The sequence below is a fragment of the Spodoptera frugiperda genome, chromosome 2 (assembly GCF_023101765.2).
Source record: "Spodoptera frugiperda isolate SF20-4 chromosome 2, AGI-APGP_CSIRO_Sfru_2.0, whole genome shotgun sequence".
In the NCBI taxonomy this organism is placed as follows: Eukaryota; Metazoa; Arthropoda; class Insecta; order Lepidoptera; family Noctuidae; genus Spodoptera; species Spodoptera frugiperda.
The window spans coordinates 7,478,700-7,506,687 of NC_064213.1; the positions used below are offsets into that span (position 1 = coordinate 7,478,700).

Here is a 27,988-nt window from a genome sequence, read left to right on the forward strand (position 1 = left end):
AGTGTAGCAAGGACTTTTTGTAATTGGAAAGATCAAGAAACTTGGAGACTTCGTTTTGTATATTGAAACAAAAGATACACTTTCAGAAAGTAATTAACATAGGTAGGTAAATAAAATTAAAGATATTCGTCTATTTTTTACTGGAGTAGATACGCACCTTTTCACACCACCTCGTTATGTTTTGTAATTATTATTTTCGCGGTAAAAAATGGCTGCCACGAATCGTTTCCCGCGCAGATTAAAAAAAACCTACCTTAGCGATGATGTGCAAATTGCGTTATAAAAAATAAATAATCAATACTCATACCACTTTAATTCATAAGTATAACAATCAATTGTAACTTATCATTCACAACCATAAAATTACAATATTATTTTTATTAATATTCTTGTAAGTAGACATTGCATTCAAACTTTCGATGAAAACTATTCAAAAAGTATTTTTGGATATTATAGATGGATGTCTGGTATTCTTTTTTAAAGAAATAATCGTAATGAATTTAGGTATACGTTGGTATTTCGATAAATAATAGGTACACTAAATTGCTACGGTCTTAAGCTAAGAGTAGATAAATAGTATTTTTTACAAATGTTTAAAATTCAGCAGAGAAATAAATAGAAATATTTGTACTGAAGTTCTCTTTATATTTAACTGTTCACAAGTATACATAAATACATAGCTTTAGCCATGTTTTGATGTCTTTTATTAAAAAATATAGATCGTGTTTTACTTAGGCCATTTATTACATAAGTATTATAATATTCGATAAACAAATTACGTATGCAAAATATATATTTAATTATACATCGGTAACATTAATATCCTAAATTAGTAACTACAGATTATTTGTTATTTTATTAATTACAAAATTATTCCTATGTACAACAATTTCAACATTTGCCGACTGTTAAGTACTTCCATGATGGCTGTGAGTGGGTGCCATACCTACTTGGTAGTAATTATACTACCGCAATCGTGAGGGTATCGTTGCCGCGCCCGCCTCTCGCAATCAGATCAGTACCACTCGACGCCGACCGTCCATCTTTACGCTACATTATAACTAGTGAGGTCTTGTTCAGCGAGGTACAGGTTACAACAGCATCTTCACAAATTCTGAAAATATAAAACAAAAATGTTAGTAATATCTCAAACTGTAGATATTGTAACGTAATTTTATACGAGTACCAAACTAAACTCTTTCTAATGTCTCAACTGATTTGGATTCGTTGCATAGATGGCGCTACAATCGAGTTTGGACACGACAACTTCTATTCTTTCTGTTCTTGGAAAAGATTACTTGGCAAGTTGTGTACTGTTGATTGAAAAATTACCTTCATAATCAATCCTGCCATCATGGTCGATGTCTCCGAGTGCCAGGACTTGATTCAGCTGCGCGTCTGTAACTGGTTCGCCTATCATCTCCAACGCTGCTCGAAGCTCGTCCCGCGTTATATACCCGTTGTCATCGCGGTCGAACACCCTGGTTTTTTTTCAATTGGATATTAGTCTTTAATAAGCACTTAACTGATGAACTGCTTATTTTATTGCAGTTGAAAAATTAATTAGGAATAGGTAGTATAGAATACTCCTGATTGGAGCAAACTTTGCATAACATAACTTTACCTAAGAATTTATGTGAGTAGCTTTAGATTAGATAGCTTAGTCATTTGTAGGTACGTACCTAGGTAGGTGAACATCGCACATGTATAGGAATTGAATAGGTAATTCCCATTTTTGTTATTATCAGGTAACAAGGCGTGACGTTATGTTATGACGTTATGTTATGACGTTATGTTAGGTTGTATAGAATACTCCTGATTGGAGTAAACTTTGCATAACATAACTTTACCTAAGAATTTATTTGAGTAGCTTTAGATTAGATAGCTTAGTCATTTGTAGGTAGGTATATCGTACAGGTAGTTATAGGAATTGAATAGGTAATTCCCATTTTTGTTATTATCAGGTAACAATACACAGCATAACTCGAGCAAAGCACCTCCAATTATTGTCAATTGTATTTCTAATTCGGAATATATAATTTTCATTAAATAGGGATGTATGGTGTGTCTCTACTCACTTAAATGCTGCGAGTAGATCTCGTGTGATCTCCTCTTCAGAGTCGCCGCCGCTCGTCGTGACGTCCAGCCCTTGTAGCGCCTGTATCTTCGTCACCCACTGCATGAAGTCATTCTCGTCTATTAGACCGTTACCTGTAATTAACATCATTTCATACATTTACTTAAAATTCTTTCAAAAGAATGGTTGAGCAGGTAATTATCCTTAAGTTCGAATTCATCAATTTTTTGTAGCACCTGCAGTAAAAGGCTATTTGATTTGAAAATCCCTAAAGAAGTCTGAAAATTGATACCTATCAAACGATGGTTAAGCTACTTCCCTAGTGCAGTTTTATTTCCCGATTAGAGCCAAACGGGATATATTATTATGTTAGCGGGAAATTATGAAAAAATACCAACGTTATCTTGTAAGGTGTTGCAAAACATGTTTATAAAACATTATGTAAAAATATTACAGAATAATCCGGGAACAAAGAGCGTGCCGCGCTCCCCCCGTGCCGTAAAGCCGTACAAACATGAACAGTTACACGTTTTAACGGCTTTCTTTCGTAATGTGTTCCGACATTCCAACCCGCACAACACCACCGACCTACGAAAACCCTTTTCAGGTCACAGATAAAGATTTACGACAAAATTAACGCACAACCCACCATGATTATTATTAAAATAATATAAAATCGCACGAAATAATATGTAACAAAATGTTATGTGACAATTAACAAAAGGGCTTAAAGTCGTTAAATCTTAATTAACGCGGTGGCAGGGAAAGTCGTTAAAGTCGTGACGTCAGCAGTCCGCCCTCTGCTTACAGCATTAATTCCAGTTAATTATAACAGTCATTATCAATGTTTAGCCATAAAGTGAGACCTCGTCATTCATAAAGTTTTATTATTGTAGGCAGTCTTACGATCGCAGTATATTTTTATGTTGCTTACTAAGATTATTGTTCATTCCTGCTAATAAACAAAAATAATTATCCTTATATTTAATACGAGGGTACGTTTAGAATTTCTTGCTGGAGGTAATTTATTCAAATTTATACGGAGCGTGCCAGATGTGCAGCTTTTAGAGGTAGGTAGCGACGGTACGTAGACAACATTGAGGGAATTTTGCACCACCTGTGGCTGTCCGCTGCACCTTTATTTTCTAGAATTGCTCCCGAAGCAGACTATTATTTAAAGTAGTATCTTACACGACAGCAGCGGGTTATTTGTCTACAATGTACATAGTAGGTACATATTTATGCATGGCATGGATCTTCATACATTTAGCTGCGGTGGCGTGATACACATAAATCACAGCGGCGCGGCGCGGGAACGTGACAAACTCGTATCACATTAATGGATAGTTTTTCTATCGTGTTCGGAATGTTAACCTCGTGCTCGGCTAGGACACAATCTGATTGGATCAAGAGATTACCAGGGTGCGATGGTAGATAGAGCGGGCGTGGCGTGGGGGTACCCCGCTCTCGCGATAGCGGCTTTGAAGCCCTGAACTGTATCAATTTAATTTAATATGTTTTAAGTGTACTACTGTGCTTATCTTTACGTATTATCCGATAAGTCCATTAGTGATCTCAGGAAATAACAAAAGACCGCGAAAATGGTTTATCGAGACATTGACATCAGCTGTTAATTTTAGGGAACTTTTGAGGAAAACATATATGTTATTATATTGTAGGCGTGTCAGTATGTAGGTAGCTATGCATTTGGCAAAGAGCATAGGGCGTCATACTGCATACACAGAAACAAACATATCTACAATGTAAATTGTTTTGTTCGTGCAAGTATGAAGTACTAGCTGCGGTACGTAAAGCAAATAAATAGTGAGTGAATATTGCGGTCTTTATTACCAATAAAGTCAAGTCTTGTTTTATTTTTACAAGTTTTGTAAGGCACCATAAAGCCGTCAATCACTTAGCTTATGGCGCAAGCCTGCAATACTAAAAGTTAACAGAGTACCTATCTCGGGGCACGCAAAGTAATGAACCAAGTTATATAGCCAATTAGGCAGTCCAGTGATGAGTGATCAAGTGGAACTTTATCAATTACGTCACTACGACTTGGAAAAGCGCAGGTAACGGGGGTACTTAGGTACCTCCCGGCAATCGGCAGGTTGAGGGTCGCGCGCGCCGGAAGCCGCCCGACTTGGCGCGCACGCCATTTTACAATAACCCTCTGAATTAACTGCGTCATCGATTTAATCAGTTTTTGTTTATTCATGCTGTAGGCAATATAAAACTTACTGGCTCACGCTTTGTATTTTAATGAGGAGAATTACTGGAGCGTCTACTTTTACGAAAGTTCATACAACATTTTCTATGCCAACATTCTTTCAGCAATTACTATATGACGCAATATATCAGGATAATGTAAATGTTACAGTCAGAGTGATTAAATAGCAATTATTCATAATGACTGGTTATTATGAATAATCGTATAAAAATGCCAAATTCACTAGACAATGTAATAAATTAATCACTTTGTCTGGATATTATTCATAATAGGGAGTCCAAGTTAGTCAAAGTAATAATACATTTGTAACTCATATTGTCACAAGACTTTTACTTGTAAGAATAACTTGTAAGAATAAAAATTAATCTTTAAGATCAAAGACTAATTTGTTTTGCCATAAATTTGATTCGCATAACGTTAGTAGGCCTAATAACTTATGTAGGAAATGGTGGTAGAGAACTTGTAGTGCCCTATACATAATTCCGATCAAACTAATTTGCTATAGTTTCTGTAACAATTAAATAATAATGTTGGTTAAAAATTTAATATGCTATGCAACAAAAGTTAGTGACAAAACCGAATTGCTACAAAACCGACTCCACGTAGTCTTGTTTGTCCTACCCCTAGAGTGTAATTTAAAATCGCGTAGGCGCGTAGGAGCGAGGCGGCCCGCGGGCTGAGGAGCAGGAGGCTGCTAGCGAGCCGCCGCGGCTGAGGCTGGCCGGCGAAGCCGGCCAACAAGCCGAAGCTGCGGTGGTGAGCGAAAGCCGTCTGCGACGATTAGCACGCGTGGGGCCGCCGAAGGCCCGCAGCGCCGGAGCCATGACAGAAACCCTGCCTGCTGCATGGCATGTTTGTTTGCATGCTGCTCGTTTTATTACATTATCCAAGTCTTCGAAGATAGTATATAAAATTGCTAGTTAATGTGATTAATTTTGTGTCATTTATCACTTTATCTAAATTGAGTAGACGTTATATATAATTGCTAGACATTATATATAATATCAAGATTTATTACTTTGGCTGTAACATAAACATATTTTAATTTTAACTGTTACCGCTCCGTGCTCTTTGTAACTGGCAGTCGGAGTCACAGAACACTTGCTAACATAAAACAGAGCTCAGCAGTAATAATTTGCATAATTTATTGAATGTCACAAAACTCTTACTATGTGGGAAGATTTCAATGTAAAAACTAAATAGTGCAGTCGTATAGTGGACATTTTACGACTTTTCTGATATAATGTGTATAATAGTACCAATCGTTGCCACTAATAAATAATATTTAAAAGTTATTCTGTTTTGTCTTAACCTAGATTTAGAAAGATTATTGTAATTTGAACTCTGTCACGAACGCCACAAGGTTAAACAAAGGAAGTAGCGTCTATATAAATGACATTATCGTTTCAAATTTTCATATGTACCTTCTTCGTATTACTCCGTAACCTCAACATATACCGCGTGCGTGCCTCCCAAATGTTATTGAGCCATAAAAAACGACGATCGTTCATAAATATTTATTTAAGCATAAAAAGTCAAATCAACTTGTTAAAGAAAACAACTTGTTGGTAACGTTTTGACGTTACCTTAACAGAAAGAAAAACCTTCACCTTTTAATTTATACAGTTATAGTATTTTCACAAGGAAAGAAAATACGAAAATATTTTTTTAATTAAAACAAACTTGCTGATGGGATCACGCGATTGCCATGTTTTGTGTAAATGTTGCGATGAGTAAATGACAGGCAATTACGAGTCGCTTTGCATTGTAATTTATGATGTCCGGAACAATAAACTGGATACATATTCATCTGTATAAATAGGATAGGAGGTATTTAATGGTGAGCTGGCCTGCAATGATCGAGAGCAGACCCGTTTTATCCCGAATGCAAACTAAGCAAGTGCCAAGGGCGCCAGGTTACAAAGGAGCGCCGCTGCCCAATTGCCACTAGAGTAGCGACGGCGCCAAAAATGTGAGGTACTTTGCCTAGAGCGTTCTCTAGGTTTAACCTGTGGTATACATGTATGATGGAACGCAGATCCACGCGATATACTATATGTTTTCTATTGTATCTATAGTATTAGTGTTTTCTATAGTATTAATACTAGCAGACTAGAGGTTAATCGGCCTCTGATCGACAGGCTACCGTTCGTCGTGTCGATGCGCCGTCATTTGCGAACAAACCGCAACGATTTACGCCCATCGCCCCATTACTGACTATGATGGACTTCTTGCATGCGACCAAAGCGTGGGACGCGATATTTATGACGTAATTGGCTTTGGCTAGCCAACTGAATATTATAGAAACAAACGTCTACCTTGACGGAGTCAGTTTTAGGGCCAATTTTGTTCACTAATAAGTTCCCATCAAATTATATTACTGCGTTTTGCGTCGTATAAATTCTGTTCTTTTGTCGAATTTAATCATAGTAAGTATTTTTGTTGCAAATTTTTTACCTAATATAGGCAGATAAGTTCTAGATAAGTTAAAAGTAAAGTAAACGACATCTTTAGTTAATTAGGTCAATAGTCTGCAGGGCTAAGAGCAATGTTTTCTATTTGCCTCATACGATTTGCATGTAAAAAAGTAAGTCTACGTCGAAATTCTTAAACAATCATGATTATCATTAGCCAAAAACATCCACTACTAAACAAAGCTTAGATCACCTCACACATATAATTATACCTAATAATAAAATGATCAACCTAATAAAATGTATAAAAATAGCCAATTTAACGATATGCTCACCAGTTTTACTGGCGTCCTTAATGAGTTCAGCGATGAGGTCGTCGCTGACGGTGATGCCGAGGTTGCGCAGCATGAACTGCAGCTCGGCTGGAGTCACGTGGCCGTCGCTGTCGCGGTCCAGCAGGCCGAAAGCCGTGCGTAGATCTGAAAGAAAAAAACAGTAAATGTTACATCTATTATCTTTTTTAGATTTATGATGAAGATATAGGAGGATATGTTAATAGAAATCCGTTGATTGAGAAGTTATTACCGAATTGCATTTTAAAATACATTACATATTTCTATTTGTCCTTTCGAAGAAAATACTTCACAAGTACACCAACTAGGTTGAACCCAAGTTCTCCTGTTTAGCAGTTGCACTTTAAATAATCGACCAACGAGGAAGTCAACGCGGTATCGGAGAATGTAAATGTGAAATTACGTGATAATGATAAACAAACGTAATTAATTTCAGAGAACCCTCAACTTTTCAATGTAGTTATAGTTGAAAATGCACAAACAAGTTAGTAAGTGGGACAGAAAACATCTTATGATGTAAGTGTTCCGTAACAGTTTCAGTAAAATGGAGCATCCATGTTAAAATATTGTAGCTTCAAGCCATTATGTCACTACCCAGTCTTACATACTCTATCGGAGTGTAAACACTTCTGAAAAACACTAGCGACGAAAGCACTTTCGATAGAAAACTACTATAAAAAACTTATGTAAAAAATGTGCTACGTCGTAGCAATTTAAAGTTTAAGTAACTATGCTACGGCGTAGCAAGTTACAATCGAGGCACAAATATATGCTACGGCGTAGCCATCATTTTTTTATTTCACCTTACGAAATAATAAAATGGGCAACACCTGCGTTTCAAGGGTGTATGCTAAATTGTATGACTACTCTACACAGTCACGATTGCCGTGAAATTGCAAGCTGGAACAAAACCCAGTACAAAAAGTAAGTTGTAACTTTGTAAGATCACAAGGAAAGAACGAAACTATTTAATATGCGCCCAGAAATTATGCTCTCTGAGTTACGAGTCCTCTCGCAGACATTTGAGATTAAACCAGAATTTCCAGAAAGGCAGCTAAAATAAAACCGCTACATTTTACCGACATAAAACAAGGTGGTAAAATGTTAGAAGAACCTTTTTACTGCACGTGTAAATAGGTGCTGTAAACGTTTCAAACGTACGAGGAAAAGTCACACAACTACTATTTATCAAGGAACAAAACACTGATAGTATACTCACAGAAATCGTTCCCTCTATTCATGGTCATCACAGTTGTAATATTATTGAAATCGATGAATAATTCGCAGACTCGTTATATTTTATGAGTCGTGTTTGGGGCACATCTTGCGTTTATCACAAGTTTTATCTAGACGATCGTACCTTTCGTATCTACACTACGTTTTCACTAAAATAGTCTTGTCTCGTCTCGTCATATACATACCAGGCAATATTGACAAAAGATTAAACATTGTTACGCGTACTTGTTTTATCTCAGCACTAAATTATTTAGAGCCATTGCTATCTAGATAAGACTATAGAAAAGAAAACATCAACAGACCGACAGATAGACCGTTAACAACGTTGGATGATACATGGAAATGTCGAAATAGAAAAATATGGGACGTAAAACTACTCGTTAACTTTTTAAAGAGAAGATTGATGTTAGCCAAGGATTTCTTTATAGATAGACAGCCAGTGTAACGTGACGTGACCGTCTCATTGTTCTTGTTTTCGCAAACATGTTTGACGAAATACTGGCGATTCACTGATTTTGCATTTACAGTTTTAAAATTCTCAGTGACGTTTGATATTATGCACGTTCTACATACATTGCTACATTTTATTCTGCATATAAATTGTGAATTTGAATGTAAATTATGTCACTTAAACATGATAAAGTAAAAGAGTGAGAGAAAATGTAAGACAAATTATATCCATATCTTGTCATCACGTAACACGTAACAGAAGTGTTAAAAATGTTCCGTTAGAAATATAATCAGCACTTACACGCAAAAAATGCATTAAGCATTATGTAAAATTATGTCTAAAAAAGTACTTAAGTATGTCTTAAAGTCAAAGAGTGAGAGAAATGTAAGACAAATTATACCCATACCTTGTCAACACGTAACAGAAGCACAGACAGAAGTGTTGAAAAAGAAGACGTTTCTTTAGAAATATAATCATCACTTACACGCAAAAAATATGCAAAATTCAATACGCGAAGTGCAATGAACATTGATCTATTCCACTGCAACAATTTTGAAACCAATAATATGCCAATTTCGACTTTACCAATCCAGTATTAAAGTAGTAACTCCAAACTCATGCATCCTATGCAATTTAGATGACTAAATGAAAAGATCGTCTTTATTCTCAGTTCTGACATCATTTCCGAATTCTTCATCTAGTTCATCTATATTTTTAGCTCAGACATTTATCAGATCAGGAGACTATGTTCTTTTAATTTTATTAGCACGTTACGAGAACCTGTCATGTGTGGATTACGAAATCTATCCGTGTAGACAAAAGTGTTTTAAAATTGAGTCATTTGAAAAAACGTGAAAAAAAGCGTTGTTGTTAAGTGTCATGTGTGTGTTAATTTTTTGACGTGTTGGATTCAGTTGGATATTTTCATTGTATTGAAGATATTTTTCTGTGTATTATTTTCAGGCGTACTTAAATGTAACAAAGAACAATTAAATAGATAAGTCTTAATTATTGATCAATGACAATGATTCTTAATCAATCAGTACAGTTTTTTTAAAGAGTTACGAATAGAGTTTCCTTCTCGTTCTTCTCCATTCAAAGCTACACTTTGGAACAAGCACCTAGCTTCACTGACGGACAGACTATAATTTATTTCTTTATTTGTTTACATACCAAAAGCCCCTATTTAAAGTTTAATTGGAATAAATGATTTGACTTTGACTTTACATCACCTACGATATTTTACTGAAAAAAATGCAACAACAACAACAAAATGTTTAACACATATAAAAGTTAATAATAATATGACGTCATTATGAAATATGTGAACTGTATGAAGTGTGGTGTGAAGGTTTCATTCAGATGACGAAAGATCTACAAACTACTGAACATTTACTTAAACCATGACCTGGATTAACATAAAGCGAACTGTTTATACCATTAATTAGCTAACAAATATAAAAATATGGCTCAAATTTAACTTCGAATATATGTAATTCAAACTATTGCACATTTATCGTATAGTCATGGATAGTTTAAAAATTTCGAGCATAATTTACAAGGAACAAATGAATGAATTACCATTTGCATTATCTATACTTCTATACTAATATCATAAAGCTGAAGAGTTTGTTTGTTTGAACGCGCTAATCTCAGAAACTTCTGGTCCGATTTGAATAATACTTTTTCTATTGGATAGCACATTTATCGAGGAAGGTTATAAGCTAAATCATCATGCTACGATCAATAGGAACCGAGCACAGGGGGTAAAACCGCGCGAAAGTAACTAGTTAAATATAAACTGGTAGACTTTCAAAATAGAGAAAATAAAACGCAACACAATGAGTGTGCAACCATCAATAAACGTTAATCGCCTGGCAACCAGTTATATTAGACCACAGATTATATAGGAATGCCGGTGATAATGAGCAGTGCGTCCAAACAGTGATACGAGTATTCCCGGCGTATCGCCATCGCCACCGTTCCACAAATATCCCCCCACCTATAAAATGTTCTAGGAAACGCGATTTTTTCGTGACTCGACTCATTTTCTTCGATTTACATGATTATTTTAAACGTTCCTCGTACAGATGGTAGCGGCGAACGAGCATGGAGATCGGTTACAATAACATTGTTCGCTGTATCTACGTCATAATTTGTTGCTTTACTCAATAAGGCGATTACGATTTTGTACTGAACAGTCATTACAGAGGCAAATGCGTTTTTACGCGTATTAAAGTTTATATGTGTGTGTAATCTTCTTAAATATAAAAATTAATTTCTGTTTGTTAGTCTCGCTAAAACACGAAAATGGCTGGACCAATTTGGCTAATTTTGAATCTTGAATAATTTGTGGTAGTCCAGGGAAGGTTTAAATGTGAAAAAAAAATATTGAGGCGGTACGAAGTTTGCCAAGTCAGCTATTAAGGGATAAAAGATATTACCATTTATACATACATTATTCTATTGCACTACAATGATTTTTCCAACGTGAACATTAGTCGTATTATAATGTTCTTCTTATGTGGCGATTTTAAAAATGCATTTTTATAAAACTTTCAAACGTTTCAACCAGTGAACATAAAGAAAACAATAAATACAATACAAAAATGTAACGCATCAATCCCCGTATAACTATAATATAGTAGAGTAGTCTTAAGTAGTTTACATATTTCAATGTTCACACACACTAGAGCAGAGTAGGTACTTGGATAGCCAACAGGCGGAGCAGACCGTGACATTACATACAAATGTTTACACACACTGATAACAAGTTGATTGATAATGTCCTCATGCAAGAGGATTTGGTCTTGTGTACAAAATACACATACAATATACATGTAGTGGAATTTAAAATACACGTTGTATAGGTACGGTTAGATAAACTATTTGATAGATACTCATGCAGGTAAGAATAAAAAAATACCACACGTATTTAGAACCTACTCCTATTTGGGTATATTTTTATAATAACTATCGTGAGACATACCAAATTAACTAAAAATCACGGTTTACTCATGTACATTAATGAAGACAAGCTCTACTAGTTTCGAGTCACAGAGGGACTCTTCCTACCATTGAAGCACATGCTGCACGACGTCGCTGCGTCTGCGCACGTTGCTCATGATAAATGGTCCCTTTGTGACTCGATGTGATTTGAATAAGCCGTGATTTTTAATCTTATTTGGTTATTTTAGAAGTCCGTTAAAAATGAAGATTTATACAGTACAAAGACTAAATATTATTATACAAAATTTTATACTTTTTATCGAAGCCATTTCTTTTGTAATGCTCATCGGCTTAGTAGCCAAGCAATAGACTATCTCTGTTCTGAGTCAATCTTTATTTTCTTAACTGCATTCCAAATAGTTTGGCTGACTGTACATGCAGCTATTGTGTAAACAAGCGCATCATGTGATCTAAGCTTCAAGATATTTGATTCTTGTCATTCTTGTGCCAGGAATACGTGTGGCAGACATTTTTGTTTACAAATTATATCAGGAAAATGCACTCGCTAAATTCTACTGAATTCTTGTTCTTGTGTGTAGATATATCTATGTATCTAACTAGAACTTTTAGAACATTCCGAAAGGTTTATTATTTGCATGGTAACATTAAATAAATTTACATTAAATAAAAAATTTATAAATAAATAAGTACAACCTACTATAAGTTAGAACAAAGAAAAAAAAATCCCTCCATTAGGCGTCAAAATACTCGTCCGCATCACTGTCATTAGGGAACGTTCTCAGAAGACTGGCCGCATTGCCACGTTAAATGGCAATGCTTATCTTCTGACCGAAGAAATAACCAGCCATTTCTCTCACTCTCACTCACTCACACTCAACAAGGTTACAAGCAATTCCCTTTAAAAACAAATTGAAATGAAATTCAAACGAAAGCTTTGGAAGACAAGCAATATGCTTTTGTCAACGACAGCGATCCAAGAATTTGCATACTGTGTATCTTTCACGTCCACGTTGTAAAAGATTTCCCTATGCAGCATACACTGAATACCCCTTTTCCATTCATATCAGTTGTTCATATACCTTACGGTGTGTGTTTGTATATGTTATCAAAGATACGATGGCTACTATATAACATACATATATTTAACTTAGTACAAGTCTGCTTTACGTTTAAACTAATCGAAACGAGAACGCGCTCGGCGCTCTGATTGGTTGGTTCGTTTTAGCCCGCCAATCACAGCGCTTAACCCTCTATCGCTTCGATTACTTTAAACGCAAAACAAACTCATATTAAGTGTACAGTACTCTCTTCACATTTAATTGTAATAATCACGTGCTTTTCATCCGTTATCAATCTTTTGTTTTCATACAACATTCACTTGTAAAGAATAGACACTTAAGTTCAAGATCACTTGGCGGATATAATCATAAAATATCTAGTACATAACCTATATGGTTTTATTGATATAAACCGAAATCGTGATTAAATATGTATCAGTATGACACGCTGCTTAATCTGACACGTGCATGCATGCAGTGTTCAAGGACAAATTGACTACGGTTTTCCCTTTTTTCGTACGTACCTACTGGTTTCATAAACTACATATATACCGTATTATACAAGGACTGCGTGTTTTAAAAATATTTCTCCTTACTAAAATCTTTGTAATTTTGTCTCTACGTAAATCGTAGTCCAGAAATTGTTAGTTTTGTTCAGAATAATCCAAACAAAAGTTGTCCTAGGGGGAAAGGAGGGCCTAACTACCAGTCTTCAGTGTCTGCTCTCTACAATTACCGATTCGAACCCCGTTTCAAGAAAGCTATACCAGTTTCAATGGCTCTTAAGCTCACGAAGCCAAAAGCAATCATAAATATTAATTGAAGTAACGACGAAACAATATTGATTTAGTAATAAATTCTTAAATTTTATTAGCAGCTTTATTTTAATCGCATCTCAACGTAGGCAGCTATTTGCTAATTTGTTTAATAAATCTTGTCGAAATTAATCTCTTTCGTATTCAAATCTGCCCGCCCACTCTACATTCATTAATCAATGTGCTTAATCTGTGATTAGATACTTTTAATAAAATATCTGCATTGACAACCCGTGGTGTTGTACTCGCGTACAAATAAATTGGCAGTAAACAACGTCATGATTAGCTTATCAGTAGATTTCATTGTTAATGAGATCGCTCTGTAATAATTCATTGAATGTAACAAACACTAGATAGCTACATAGTTTGTTCTCACTTCGTAAATACGACAATGACATATCTTTATTGCGCGTCATACTTCCTTTTGGCTTTACACTCAGATAAGATTTCGTGACCACCATGCTTAATCTCTTTTATCGACAAAGAAAAAGAAAAACAACAATTCTTTTCAACAACTGACTTACATTGAAGTTGTTCACATATCCACAAACGTTTTAATTTCGTTAATCCATGAAGGACAACATTCGTAAAAGAAAGTAAACAAAGAAATAAAAGTAACCAATTTAATGGACTTTCCTGGAAGTGACAACAATAGTTCTGATTGATGTCAAACAGTACAAAGATAAACAATGCCTAGTTTAATACATTGGCATCGAACAGCGAGTGTGGGTGGATCAATCGATCATACAATTAGCCCAAACCCACATTTTTCAGGTCAATCCGTGAGGCGACAAAATGTAAACATCAATTAAAATATCAAGTTAGTTTATGGCGAATTTCAAATAAAACCACTAACGAAATAAATAAAGCATAAGTATTTTATGGCACAAAACTAAATAAAAAATATGAAACAAATATAAAAAATATCTTAAAGTAAATCTTTCAGAAACGTCGCATAGCAAAAGATAAATTGTGAAATAAAAAAATATTTTATCTGAGTTATTTAGTTTTGAATAATATCGAAAGTTTTGAGTGGTGCTCGTTATTTACGAAGTGGTAAATGGAACTTGAAAAGTAGGTGATACATTAAGAAGAGTGTGGACACTGTATGTAGATACTCACTGTTGAGCATAGCTTCACTGGGTGCGGGGACTACGGGCCGGTCGTCCACCGGCGACTGTTTCTTCTTATTCTTTTTCTCATCTTCCTGCTGTGGAACAAACACCGCACTGTTATCAGACATACACACTATTTCACAATCTCCACCGCGTCTGACTGCACTGCCAACGCGCAGTGTTTATTAACGAGTAATGTAAGAAAATAAAGCGATACTGATACTGATTTTTTTTTATCAATTTGCTGCTGTTATCAATCTTGTCATTCGTTTTATCGGACTATTGTCTGATCAATAAAGCATGCTTATCTAGTGAAAATAATAATACGTTTGTCTACATGGTTATGTAAAATTTGTGAAAAGGGGAGGGGCTGTGTGGTACCTACGTCTGCCATGGTGGCGAGGGTATAGTTACGGTGGTGACGGGCAGGTCACGGGCTGGTGACGGGCAGGCTGGGTTATTTCTCTGCGGCGACTAAACACGCAGAGAAATGAAGTGTTCTAGCGGTCGCAGACGCCCCTATTTATAGGACCATGTCATTACCATTGTGATCTTTAAATGTAACATGTTACTACTGCATTTGGCTCCAAGCTCCGCTATGTCTACCTGCCCACATACGAGTAATATTCCCGCCCATGCTTCCTATTAAAAATGTAAAAAAAAATGCTTAGCATAGTTTGAAACGTTTAAAATCCTGACCACACACAGCTCTGATTTGTGCCAAGCCATTATAGAATTAGCCGCTGTCAAAATTACTAAAGCATTGTAAAGATATCTTTATTTCTCTTGTCATTAAATTGAATAGCTTCCAAACATTGTTATCTAATTAAGAAACTAATATAAAATAACAGGTTTGTTTAGTGTTGTCATGTCGAACAGATGACAAAATTCCGACGTCAATAAACTACTAAGCAGCCACTCAACTAAATAATTGTGTTTTGTTTTTGTCTTACGGATGAATTTTACTATTTGTGATTAAACTAATATGTAAATACATAAACAACATCTTTGATACAACTGCAAAAACCGTTCTTTAACGTCACAATTTCTAAAAACCTACCGCAAAATCTTAAGACGTCTACACATTATCGTAAAGTAGCAACATGCAAAGAATGTTCACAACTAGAGTTCCTCAATATAAGGTAAGTACACACTTAATACAAGTTTGTGCAGAACCCAGATTTTTCGTGTTCGTGTAACCACTTTGCGAACTATGCATGAAGTATGTAACCCTGACATAAAGTACCCAACTTACGTAATAGAACCTTCTTGGAGTAATACATAAAGTGCTGGGATAGTCTCATACCCGCGACCGCGAGAACTGCGTATAAAGTTTAGACGTAACCTCCTTGCTACTTGTTTTGTTTGGATTATCTATTTTGTACTTTATTTATTTTAATATTCGTGCTACTATACGGGAGACTTTTTCACCAGATTTGTGCTATATAGCTATGCTATGAAGATGTAATAGCTAAGCTGTGAAACAATGTGACCGTTTCCATTGATACTAAACTACTTAGCTGTGCCAGGAAGATGCGTAGCTCGAATATGCGATGTATCGATAGTCGGGATGCCATCGTAATGTAGCACACATCCATAGCACGCATCTTCATTCTCATCAAAACATAGTATAACTGAGTCCGTTTCCACCAGTGCTAAGCTATGTGTACCAATCAATATGATTAGTGGAAGCCAAACGCATCCACAGCAACGTAACATAGCACATCTCTGGTGGAAAATCAGTCTAACTATATTCTATCTAATTGATTGTTCCGTTGGTTAAATACACAAATGCTACTGCAGAACGCGTTATCTCTTTTACGATTCCCACGAGTGTGATACTTTGGTATCATATTATTAGGTTGTGATATCAAAATTCAGATTAAAGTACCGTATAACATGAAATCTGAATTCAACCTTTTGACTTTACTTTTCAACTGGCTTCGAATGAGACAAAACCAGAAAATTGCTCGTAATTAACAAAATATTTTAGCAGATAATTAATAGATTAGTTTGTTTTCACCAATCTGTTATGGAAAGAGAAATCAGTTAGTTTTAGCAATTTACTTTTGGAAGCCAAAACAAGTTTAGTTTTCTCATAGATTTAATTACTAGGGATAAACTGTCGGCTATAAATCAAATACTTAGGTCCTTAAAGTAAATCAAGTTACCAAATAGTACCTACCTAAAATCCTTTCTATGTGTACATAGTTAGACTCGATAAAATATAGAATTTTAATCTTATTCCATTTCTGTTGCAACGTCCGTCACTGCCCAGTGCATTTAAATATTGTATGATTTGATTTAGAGCGCAAACCCTCTTACATTATAAAGGAAAGCCGCGAAAGAAGCGAGAAAGAAATTACTCATAAAAGAAACGACTTCTCCTTTGTGCGTGTTCGTGTAAGATTACAATTACAGATTAAGATTACAGAGTAAGATCTAGCTGCTTTCCATTTAATCTACATTTGGAGTAATATTTACAGTAATGAAGTATTCACAATAAATTAGATTTAGGCATTCCATGTAACCTTGACATAGCTTGCGCGTGATCACGGTGTCTGGTGCCAATTTGTTCATATTGGCTGATAACCATGCCAAATCGTAGTAGTAAGTGAATTGTGACGACCTAATTAAATACAAGCACAAAAAATAACCAATACGAAATACGCTTTTACAAACAAACTACCTACCTAACCTACTACAAATATAGATCCACGCTCTCCACTAAATTCTTGTTTTATTTGTTTATTACCGCAATAAAATTATTTAAGGCCAGATAATATTAATCTTAAATCATAATAACAGATACAAATAGCGAAGATTTATACGAAAGCTAACTAACATTGACCCATATTGAACCGAATCTTATATTTCCTACATGAACGTTGAACGCGTTGCGTGAAAAGCGATTTTTCACGAGGAAAAGTATTCTAAATAAAAATAATCGTAGTGATTGATAGAGAGATTAGCGGTATAAAGCGCGGTGGGGTGCGAGTGCGACCGAGTGGAGTTCGCATTGAAATAGCTCGTGTCGTGCTTGGCACGGCGTCAACTCGCGACGTGGCCAGTAAACACCTCCCGCTTTGTGAAAAAATGTGACATGCCCAACTCTTTGTAGGTAAATAAACCGAGTCGTGATGTATCGGGCATTAAGATGAATAGACGCCGAACATGCCGCGCTTCAAAGAACGCGTTAAATCAACCGTATTATTATTAAACAACAGTCATATCGGTACAAACGCGATCCTAAAATTAAAACAGTTTTACGAGAAAGATGCCATATTGCGCACGAAAATAATTGTTCATTAATAATTATAACTGTGTGCGCTATTGAGTCGCATTGACCCAATTGTTGAGCTTCACAACAAATAATAGACAATACGCCTTGGATGCTGGAGCTTTCTGATAATGAGAATTCTTATTTGGTTTGGCATTCAGCGCGCGGCGTCTCTCTATTATTATACGTTTACTAATTTAAACGAGCTTGACAGTTACATGAGTACCTAGTTTATCAGATGCTCTGAATAAAAATAAAAGAATGTTAATAGTTCACATGTATTTATAAAACACTAGACTGACGACCTTTAAATAGCATGACTCTGAGGCGGCCAACGACCATCACTAACACATGTGAAGGTAGAGGTAAATGCTAACAGGTAGGTACTTCACCCACGTCTGTTGTTTCACTATTTTACAGAATATATTCTAGTCTTTGAAGCAAGTCTAAGCAGAACGCTGAGCAGGTCAAAACGTTCAAAATAAATGACCAAAGTCGACGAGGAATGTTTCAAATTACATAGTTGTGAAATGTTCGCAAACATACGCTGCATACTTGCCGACCCTTGACGGCGGGTAGCGAGAGGCGCTTTGAAAGATTCTCCACATTTCATGTGAACAGACAAACGTCATAGGTATGTGCTCTAAGGATACAGTAAAAGCGCACCGAACAGTAACATACGACTTTGCAATGCAATGTTTATTCTGATTTATTTTACGAAGCTGCGAAAGACCTTCACTAAAGTTTTACCTAGAACGCAAACAGAGATCTATGTAAAAGGACGGCACCTATTCTTGATACAAATGTGACCATGTACTATTATATTGAGAGATACAGTAAGGCGATGAAGCATGCTCGTTATAAATTGGGTCAATATAATGCTTTAATTGAAGTAGTTACACTAATATTATGAAGAGGTTGTTTGTTTATTTATTTAAGTCATTAATCTCTCGAACTCATCAAGCTATAAATACAATATTTTTTATTGAGTAAGGTTATAGACTATACGTGATCTAACGTCACACTACGTTGATGGGTACAGAAGGCTTAGCACGAGTTTGTCTTACGTTAAACGAGATCGAAACGAGTGCGCGTTCGGTGCTCTGATTGGTTGGTTCATTCGCAACGGCCAATCAAAGCGCCGAACGCGCTCTCGTTTCGTTTTCGTCAAACGTAAAACAAACCCATACTAAGCTATCAGATCCGCGAGAAACTTTTCGAATATCCTCTCAATAGTTTCGGATTCATGATGCACTAAGTCGAATCACCCAACTGTGCTGTGTGTGGTGTTGTAGAGAGGACGTGCATCACATCTTCGACGTATTGAGTCTCAAGTTCTTTAATAATTTTGTATATATATACTTTAATATTGGTTTTTATCATAGCATTTTAGCGTCACCAATATCATATGAGGCTAGATCACTGTTTCATTTAATTGTTTTATGTTTCAGGGCAAACTGAACCTGTTAATAGTTTAGTTACTTCATTATAGTATGTACTAATATTGTATCCTATAATGGGGCTGACGTTTTTCTTCTTAAGAAAAGATCCCTACTTATAAAATAAATATTAAAAACACTTACTTTTCTTCTGCTTCTCGACGTGGTAGCCATTCCCTGTAAAGATAGAAACGCTAACATTAACAATGTGCACTTGTATTCAAAAAGTAAAACTTTAATTTAATATTTAGATTAAAGATTAAAAGCTTTAGATTTGCGGCGACACAACCGTGAGTCGTCCATCTCCACACATAATCACTACAACAGTCACGTGTCGTGTTACAACAATTAGTACAATTGTCACACTTGTCACTTGTTGTTACACTTGTCCTTATCAAACAAAATGAGTTGGTGAGTAACTTTCTTAATGGTTTGTCAGTAACCTACTCAAGCCATTAGAAAACGTGGACGTGATAAGGAACTCTTGTCTCGCCACTTCATTAACGAGAGAAGTGATTTGTTCGACAACTTATATTTGCTGATAACAATCCCAAACGTGATTTTGTTATAACTTTCGTGAGACATACTAATTTAATTATTATGTTATCGGCTTATTCACGTAACTGTTTGACTAGGAACTCGACTAGTTTCAAGCCATGCTAGAGGCAGCATTCCGCGACACGCGACGCGGTGATTGTCGCGCTGCTACTGGAATGCTGCTCATGAACATGAGCATGACTTGAAACTAGTTTGAGTTCATCGTCAAACAGTTACGTGAGTAAGCCGATAACATAATAATTAATCCCAAACGTTGCAACAATTAAACAAAATTATTCTCAGAATCTACACGAGCTTGTTTTCCAGGAAAATTTTCAACGAAACATCGCAAGTATCGAATGTAATTCCACTCGAGAACAACGAGGAAAAACGAAACGAAACGACTTCGATGATTATCAATCTCCGAAAAACAATCATGTTTTTCTCTCGATATTATTAAAAATACAGTCTAGGAAACATTTTGTAAACAATTGTGTTGCTAATTGGCTAGCCGGTGGTATTTATTTTTCATTTGGAAACTTGCAAGTAGACGCTGTTGTTTGTTACGTCATTACATTTTCTCGTGGAAAAATATCGGACAATAGAAACTCCTTAGATAGCGAAGAGAAGCGTGTTTGATTTATTTAACAATAACCACTACGTTAATAGGTCGACTAATGAGTATTATCGTGATACAAATACTTCAAACATGTATTTAACTAATTAGTGATAGTTACTAACAAAATTATCGTCTCATCTGGCAGTTATTGTTCATTATTATAACGTCGGAGTGTACATTACGAGTACATCTTGCTTTTACAATGTTAAAAGACCATTTACATCTTACATACAGGTTTATTAAAATGATTGATCGTTTGCAATTTGTTTGATGAATTCTCTATCTAGTGTTTATAATGAAAAGCCTAATTTCTTTAGACAACCTTGTGTAATAGAAGCAATGTTATGGCAGGTAAGAATTCATTAGCTGACTAATATTTTACCTTTGAAATTATTCCTGTATTTATTTAACGAAAATATTTTCATGGCTACTCGGCTCATGTAAATAATATTCTACGGTGTAATAACTCATGGCGTCTACCTATAGCACCTATACCTTAGTTTTTAAATTGGCCTTTTTCCAGAATAAACTTGGGATAGATTATATAAAATTCTCCTCTTCACCTATAGCAACGATAGCGCAGTGTTTGTGAGATTTCTGATTTATTACAAACTAAGACTCGAATGCTAGTCTATATCGTTTTTTATGATGTTTATCCTCACTTGCATAGTACGAGTATATAGATCGCACTTAGATATTGCATCAGTTCCCATTTTACAATTTATTGTTTAGAAGTTATTCTAGTTAACTGCAATACGTCACACATATTTTGCTCGACGAAATATGTATCTATGCGCTAATATTAGAAGATGTAGGTACTTATTGCAAAGTCAGATGTCAATGACCTTCCCCAACTAGGTCAAGGTTATGAAACAAGGAGCAGAACATTGTTATTCAGATAAGTTGCGGCCGCCTAATTGATCGAACGAACTTATGAACGTCGTTGATATTCTAAAGGTTTTTGAACTTTTACTCGCACCAAGATTACTTATCGCGTATACTTCGTGAATTTCAAGTAGTTTTATAAGGAAATTTTCTTATGAATACAGAGCCATTTCCATGCATAACAAAGCTATAACACGTAAGCTGTAGTTCCAAAAGAATTGAGATGTAAAGACTTACGAAGTGGGCGAACCGTTGTAACCCGACACGTATGTTCCGGAACAAGACGCGCCCCCAATGACAACGCACATTCATGCTCGACCAGTTCTCGGTAACCTGGCCGTGTTCTTGATTTCGGGACAAGTTCCGATCGAAAATAGCAGGAGCAGTGGCCGAGTTCCCCGATTGTGTTCTCTATTTTCTATTTATAATGTTCCAAGTACTGGCGGTGGCTGATACAAAACACTGTCCGAATGCTATTCCCACTGCACAACCGGTAACGACTTACTAATACAAGTTATTTATCTTCAGTTTTACAGACACGCGTGCTTCTTTCTCATGCGACCAATTTGGATTCGGCTCAACATAACAAATCCTACGCATTTTTAAAAAGGTTTGTCCACGACGTATGTAGTTATGCCAAATGAAAAACTTCTTCGCAATATCTGAAATCATAATTTAAATTCTACACAGACGCCACATACTGTCGAGTGTTGCAGTAAAAAAACAGTCAAGCGCGAATCTAATGTGCGCGCTATCATTCCGTAGTAGATTCAACGTTGTAGAATGTAGACCCTCTACGCCGTAGCAGATTGTCTACGCCGTAGAGGGTCTACGTCGTAGGGGATGCTAATTTTTGTAAATGCGTTTTGTAACCGTAAATTTTTTTACTTTGTATATCACATAATATGTACTTTATAGTGATAACAAAGTCACGTTGTAACGTAAATGATAGTAAATTACACACATTAAAACTGACTACACAGTCGGACGTAATTTATCGAAGTGGCAACGGATTCGGTTTTACATTGTAAGCGTGAAACTCTAAAACTGAGCGCGTGAGATACTGCAACATAAATCTCTTTGATTTTAAAATGTTTTGAGACAACGTAGTAAGAATGTGGGATAATAATTCAGGTTTTTTTTTACAATACACGTAAGGCCGCGTTTCCATTGAAGCGGAGCGGGGCGGAGAAGAGCTTAGCGGTGCACGAATTGACCAATCACTATGCTCGAAATCTCCGCTCCGCTTCAATGGAATCAGCATGAGCGGGGCAGAGCAGAGCTGAGCGGATATTCATAAAAATATATAGCGAGACGATGCGGTGCGGAGGGCAGCGGGGCGGTGCTATGCGGAGGACAGCGGGGCGGTGTGGAGCAGTGCGGTGCGGTACTGTACTGTACTTAAGACAAGGATAGTGACACTAACACGACGCCAATGCTAACGTGTGACAGAGACATATAATCGAGTACCGAGTATTGTCGAATAAGCACGAAGATTCACGAAGTAACCGGGATGTCCAAGTACCGTGTGTGAGGGTGTTGTTTACTACGAAACAAATTACTTATCAAACAAAAATATATTTATTATCAATGTTATATTGATGTTTTAAATTTTCTTAAACAGTCGTTACTCAAATAGTCGTTAATGATAATTGATATTCAAGTAAATCATAACTTTCAATTGAGAAAATACTTTCTTTTAGTTTTATTTTCATGTCGAAATATCGTTTATAAAATTAACTATATTTGTAAATCTTATTTAGTTTAATATATCATATAAAAAAAACAATAAACTCTAAATGAAAATATCGATTGCGATATTTGATCGATAAAGGGTCTATTGTATTTTGACATCGTCAATCACTCAATAAGATTCCAAAAGTTTGCTCCGCTCCACCTCACTCCACTCCGCTGACCATTTTTCACCGCTCTTCTCCGCCCCTCTCCGCCCAGCTCCGCGTCAGTGGAAACACTGACAACTTTTCACCGCTCTTCACCGCTCTTCTCCGCCCCGCTCCGCGTCAATGGAAACGCGGCCTTACACTTGTTACAATTTTGTTCCTATTACTATGAGGGAAAAGAAAAATGGGATTGTAAGATAATTTGTACGTTGACGTGACGTTGAATAATTGGTAAGAATTTGATGAGTAATTAATCAGTTTTCTCGTAGCATTTTATTGTCCCCTGTACTACGAGATTTGCTACGAACGTGCTACGGGGCCTACGGGCTACGTAAGTTTTATACTTGAATGCTATAAATTTCATTGCTGTAATACATCGCATATTTATGCATTAATCTTGCGTTTAAGGATTCCCTTACTATTGCTACATCTAGACTAATAAAAAAATTTGAGTGTTTTTTGTAACATTGAAATGACCGCTTTTTACTACATGCATAATTTATGAATATACACACGATACATACACCGAAATAACATTTTTTCTGTCTGTCTGTCTATTTGTTCTGGTTAGTCTCTGAAATGGCCGAACCAGTTTTGACTGGATTTTTATTGATAATACTGATGTAGTAAGGAGTAACTTAGGCAAGGCAACTTGTGAATGCAACTTTTTTACTAATTATCTAAGGTATGCTTTTTTATCACAATATGCTTAAGTAATGTTTAATTATTCATTTCTTATGACCAAATACTCAAACACCACTCAATTTTAAAACGCTCTCAAAAAATTCGGACCCTTCATATTCTTTGTTAAGTGACAGAGATAGCATGATATTACATTTGAGTATTCGAACGTTAGTTTTAAAAAAATCGATAAACTCCTTCGCATCAACAAAAAAGAACAACAAAATATTATGCCAACAATTTGATACAAACTTGCAGTTAACAAGTTGTATAAAAGAATTAAGCGAAGCTGTTATAAAGTTTGCATCGCAGCTCTGCAACATCAGTCCTGATAGTTTCACAACCTCGTTATGTGGTCCATATAATCGAGTTTGAACTTTGATGTTTCTCATACTATGTTGTGCAGATATACAAGTAGATTTATAATACAACTTAGTAAGGTACATATGTATGTACCTATATATTGTATATGGGATATGCAGATTAAGCCATCAGTACCCTTAGTATGAGTTTGTTTTACGTTGAACGAAAACGAAACGAGACCGTATTCGGCGCTCTGATTGGTTGGTTTATTCAAGCCGGCCAATCAGAGAGCCGAACGCCCTCTCGTTTCGTTTTCGTTTAACATAATACAAACTCATATTAAGAGCTGTACACTTCCTGGGTTCGATCTCATGATCAAGAAAGGTTGTTTTCTATATATTCGTACGTTTATGTTACTGGAAAATTTAACTATACGTAACATTTGTTTATAAGTAGTTTCTGGTCCAGTATTCGAGCAGGTTTTGAGTTCGTGAGACCCTGGTCGAGTAATTAACTAAGGATATTTTTCGGTTTTCGCATTATTTTCTGTAATAGCACCGAGTCTGTGATTACACCCAGTGAATTGTAGTTAGATCACTCCTATAACATAGTGCTGGTAAAAAGTGGCAGCATTGAACATTCGTCCCTACCTACCCCTCCGGGAATAAAAACGAGTGACGTTACGTAATAACCAACTTCAGAGGGGATGGAAAATAATGCATTTTACCTAATGGATTTACAGGAAGCCTGAAAGTGGTGCTAATAACAAGTAAGCTGAGAGGAAACTGTCTATTAGGGGCCTGTTATGAAAGCTAAGTATTTTCCCTGAAGGCTGGTAAGAGCAGGGTGAAATAAGATAGGGAGTAAAATGAACGGAAGAGCTTGCAAACATGCGACGACCCGTAATTATAGGGAACTGGGCATAATGATAATGATCTTTTGATTATACATATAAATATAAGTACATACATTCTTTCCAGCTTGTGCTTTTTTAATGACTGCACGGTTTGCGCGGCGGCTGGGCAACGTGTTACGGGTTCGACTCCCGCACGGAGGATTTCTTTGTGTAATCCTCAAATTGTTGTTTCGGGTCTGGGTGTCATGTGCATGGGAACTTGTATGTTTGGAAACGCACCCACGACACAGAAGACAATTCTAATGTGGGGCAATGGTTTTTTTAACAGAATAAGTAAGAAAGAAAGATGATGGGGGAATCAAACGCATTGTAAACTGATTAGATACATTATAAATAACATGTTAATGCATTCGCGTGTGAGTTACCAGGTTTTCTCTCGATTTAAGAACATTAAGTTTTGATTTATCCGTTTTCTACCTTAAGCTAAAGCATGAAATTAATAGAGCAATGTATATTTCTTAGATAAAACTCGTGTTTCATGGTATATCCTGGAAACAACCATCTATCCCTATTTTACCATTGAGTAAGTCAAAATACCCATTTAGACTGTTGTTGTTTATAACTATGTTTCAAGATTATTGTCTGAAAAATTGTAATGGGGTTAGTTACCTAAAGTGTTTTAACGTTCAAGTATTTTTATGAAAGGAACTACTAATGCAGAGCAAAAATGCATTCATAAGAATCACCTACATTTATTTACATTTACCAAGTAGCAGCTAGTTATTTGGCAGAAGTACCTCAGTTTCAAAATTGAAAGGAACAATTTTTATTTAAGCTTAGCTCTCATTACACAAATGTATTTTCAAATTGTATGACACTTAGCGAACAGCGATCGATGGCGGGAACATTTTGTTACACTAACAATTTACTTCTAAATTGCTTCATTTGTCATCCTCTTAACGACTTTTTGTGCTACAGCTCAAAAAGTAATATCTTTTAATGAAAATGTAATTTGAAATAACGTTTTTATTTCCATGCTTTTTGGCTCCAAGTTTAAGGTTTTATCGGAAGTTCTTTCTGATTGAAGAAAGCGCGTGTAGGGGCAGGGTGGCACGTCACCGATCGATGCGGTCAAATCGTTGGACCAACCTTGCACCACGCTCAAACACGTAAACATACCTACTCATACTGACAAGTAGGCGGCCACCTACATCTGGATATTGTCTTACATCGTTACACGAGACCATTATACCTCATCAAGGCTTCTTTGATACGAATGAATAGAAAGCTTCAGGTACCAGTATTTTCAATGGATCGAATCAAAATGACTACCTACTTCTTATTTACGAATACTGAAAAACATTCCTCTCGTCCGTAATAAGGTTAATCCGATTAACCTTGAACCTAGGACCAATTGAAGAGTGTCTGTGTGTTTTTTCAGATCTAATTTAGACGGTACGTCGTTATGTTTTGTTGATGGAGACCCAACGTAATAGTCAAACAGTAATTGGAATTTGTCATAAAAAAGAAACATCAAAATCAAATAGGAAAACAACGATCACCTAAGTTCAAATAAGTTCGGTCAGCCGGCACAGACACCGGCGCGACGCCACCGAACAGATAAACAAACCACACGTACTGCAGCCGGCTAACAACCGTAACACAATATCTTCCGAACTATTCCTCAAAACTTTCTGTTTGTCCGATGCATTTTAGTATCACTGTATCACAACACAGGATTTCAATAAAGCACCAACACTTTTAAATATAAACAATTCCATTTGTTATTTGTGCTGTTAAGTTCAGATTGGAAAATGGCATCAGTTAGAAGTGCAGCTGTATCTGATAGATTAGTGGTGTACCTATGGGTGGTCGCAGAGGCGAGCGATGCGAGAGAGCGGGCGCGGCGCGGAGCGGAGGCGCTCGGCAGAGCAAGCAGGCGGCACAACTGGTGCCGGTGGTGGTCGCAAGGTTGCTGAGGAGCACAGCGCGGTGTCGCGCTCGGCCTTTGTACGTCGCACCAGGCGGGCGTTTAATGCGCGGGTATTTCTGTAGATCACAGGCATCGGACAAATCGCGACCGTGCGACCCGGCCTCAACGAGCACTCTAATAATAAACTTGTTTATATTTTTTATTCCCTCCATGACTTTTATTCTGATTCTTCAGTGATGTCCAGCACCGGACGCCAAGGCCTCGCTCGCCGACCTCGAAGACCACGTGCGCCTCAAAATAGACCGCAACGCGACACTCATCTTCGATTCTCGTAATTTATCGAGAACGGATTAAACGAAACGGCGCCAAAATGCGTTTTGGACGATGGCGGGATGTCATAAAGAATAAATGGCGAGTGGGTGTGTAGGTGTAGAGTAGCGGTGCGGTGCGCGGTGCGCGTGCTGGGTACGTACCGAGAGCGTGTCAGAGAGCGCGCTGCAGAAGGCGCTGAAGCCGGTCTGCGCGGGGGGGCTGGGCGGCGGGCTGCCGCTCGCCCGGTCCATGGCGCGCTGTGCCCCGACTGCCGACTGCCGCCGCGCACTAACGCGCCCTCGCGTTACATAAACCTCGCGGCTTGCCCGCTGCCCGCTCCCACCTGTCTGTTGTCGCTACGTTTTGGCATCACATGCAAACCACAACAATAACACTAAATAATTATAGAAATACTATTTTAAGCTCACTCAACACCGACTCAGACTAATTTGTAGCACTTTATCTTAACACAGCATATGATTTTAAGCAGACACGAGAACCGACTGGATCAGAGATGTTA

The 27,988-nt window shown here is 36.7% G+C and overlaps 1 protein-coding gene across 5 annotated transcripts; it reads right to left on the reverse strand.

The window, feature by feature from the left end:
- Nucleotides 1-294: 294 nt before the first annotated feature.
- On the reverse strand, nucleotides 295-27,968 carry LOC118268967 (calcium-binding protein E63-1). 5 transcript variants are annotated; one of them, XM_035583810.2, is made up of 7 exons: nucleotides 27,630-27,968; nucleotides 19,586-19,618; nucleotides 14,730-14,817; nucleotides 7,060-7,203; nucleotides 2,079-2,211; nucleotides 1,333-1,481; nucleotides 295-1,114 (listed from the first exon to the last, which is right to left on the reverse strand). In XM_035583810.2, the coding sequence occupies exons 1-7, from the start codon at nucleotides 27,717-27,719 to the stop codon at nucleotides 1,092-1,094; spliced, it is 660 nt and encodes a 219-aa protein (XP_035439703.1). In that variant the 5' UTR covers nucleotides 27,720-27,968; the 3' UTR covers nucleotides 295-1,091. The 5 variants fall into 5 exon arrangements, with proteins under 5 accessions (XP_035439703.1, XP_035439705.1, XP_035439704.1 ...); XM_035583812.2 differs by lacking the exon at nucleotides 27,630-27,968 and adding an exon at nucleotides 27,086-27,272; XM_035583811.2 differs by lacking the exon at nucleotides 27,630-27,968 and adding an exon at nucleotides 21,720-21,980.
- Nucleotides 27,969-27,988: the final 20 nt, after the last annotated feature.

What these genes read in the sequence shown, in the direction of transcription:
- LOC118268967 (XM_035583810.2), bottom strand. Translation starts at nt 27,719, where the DNA reads ATGGACCGGGCGAGCGGCAGCCCGCCGCCCAGCCCCCCCGCGCAGACC. An exon ending in CGTCGAGAAGCAGAAGAAAA is followed by an intron (nt 14,818 to 19,585) that starts GTAAGTGTTTTT and finishes TTTGTTCCACAG; the next exon opens with CAGGAAGATGAGAAAAAGAA. An exon ending in TAAGGACGCCAGTAAAACTG is followed by an intron (nt 2,212 to 7,059) that starts GTGAGCATATCG and finishes TGTTAATTACAG; the next exon opens with GTAACGGTCTAATAGACGAG.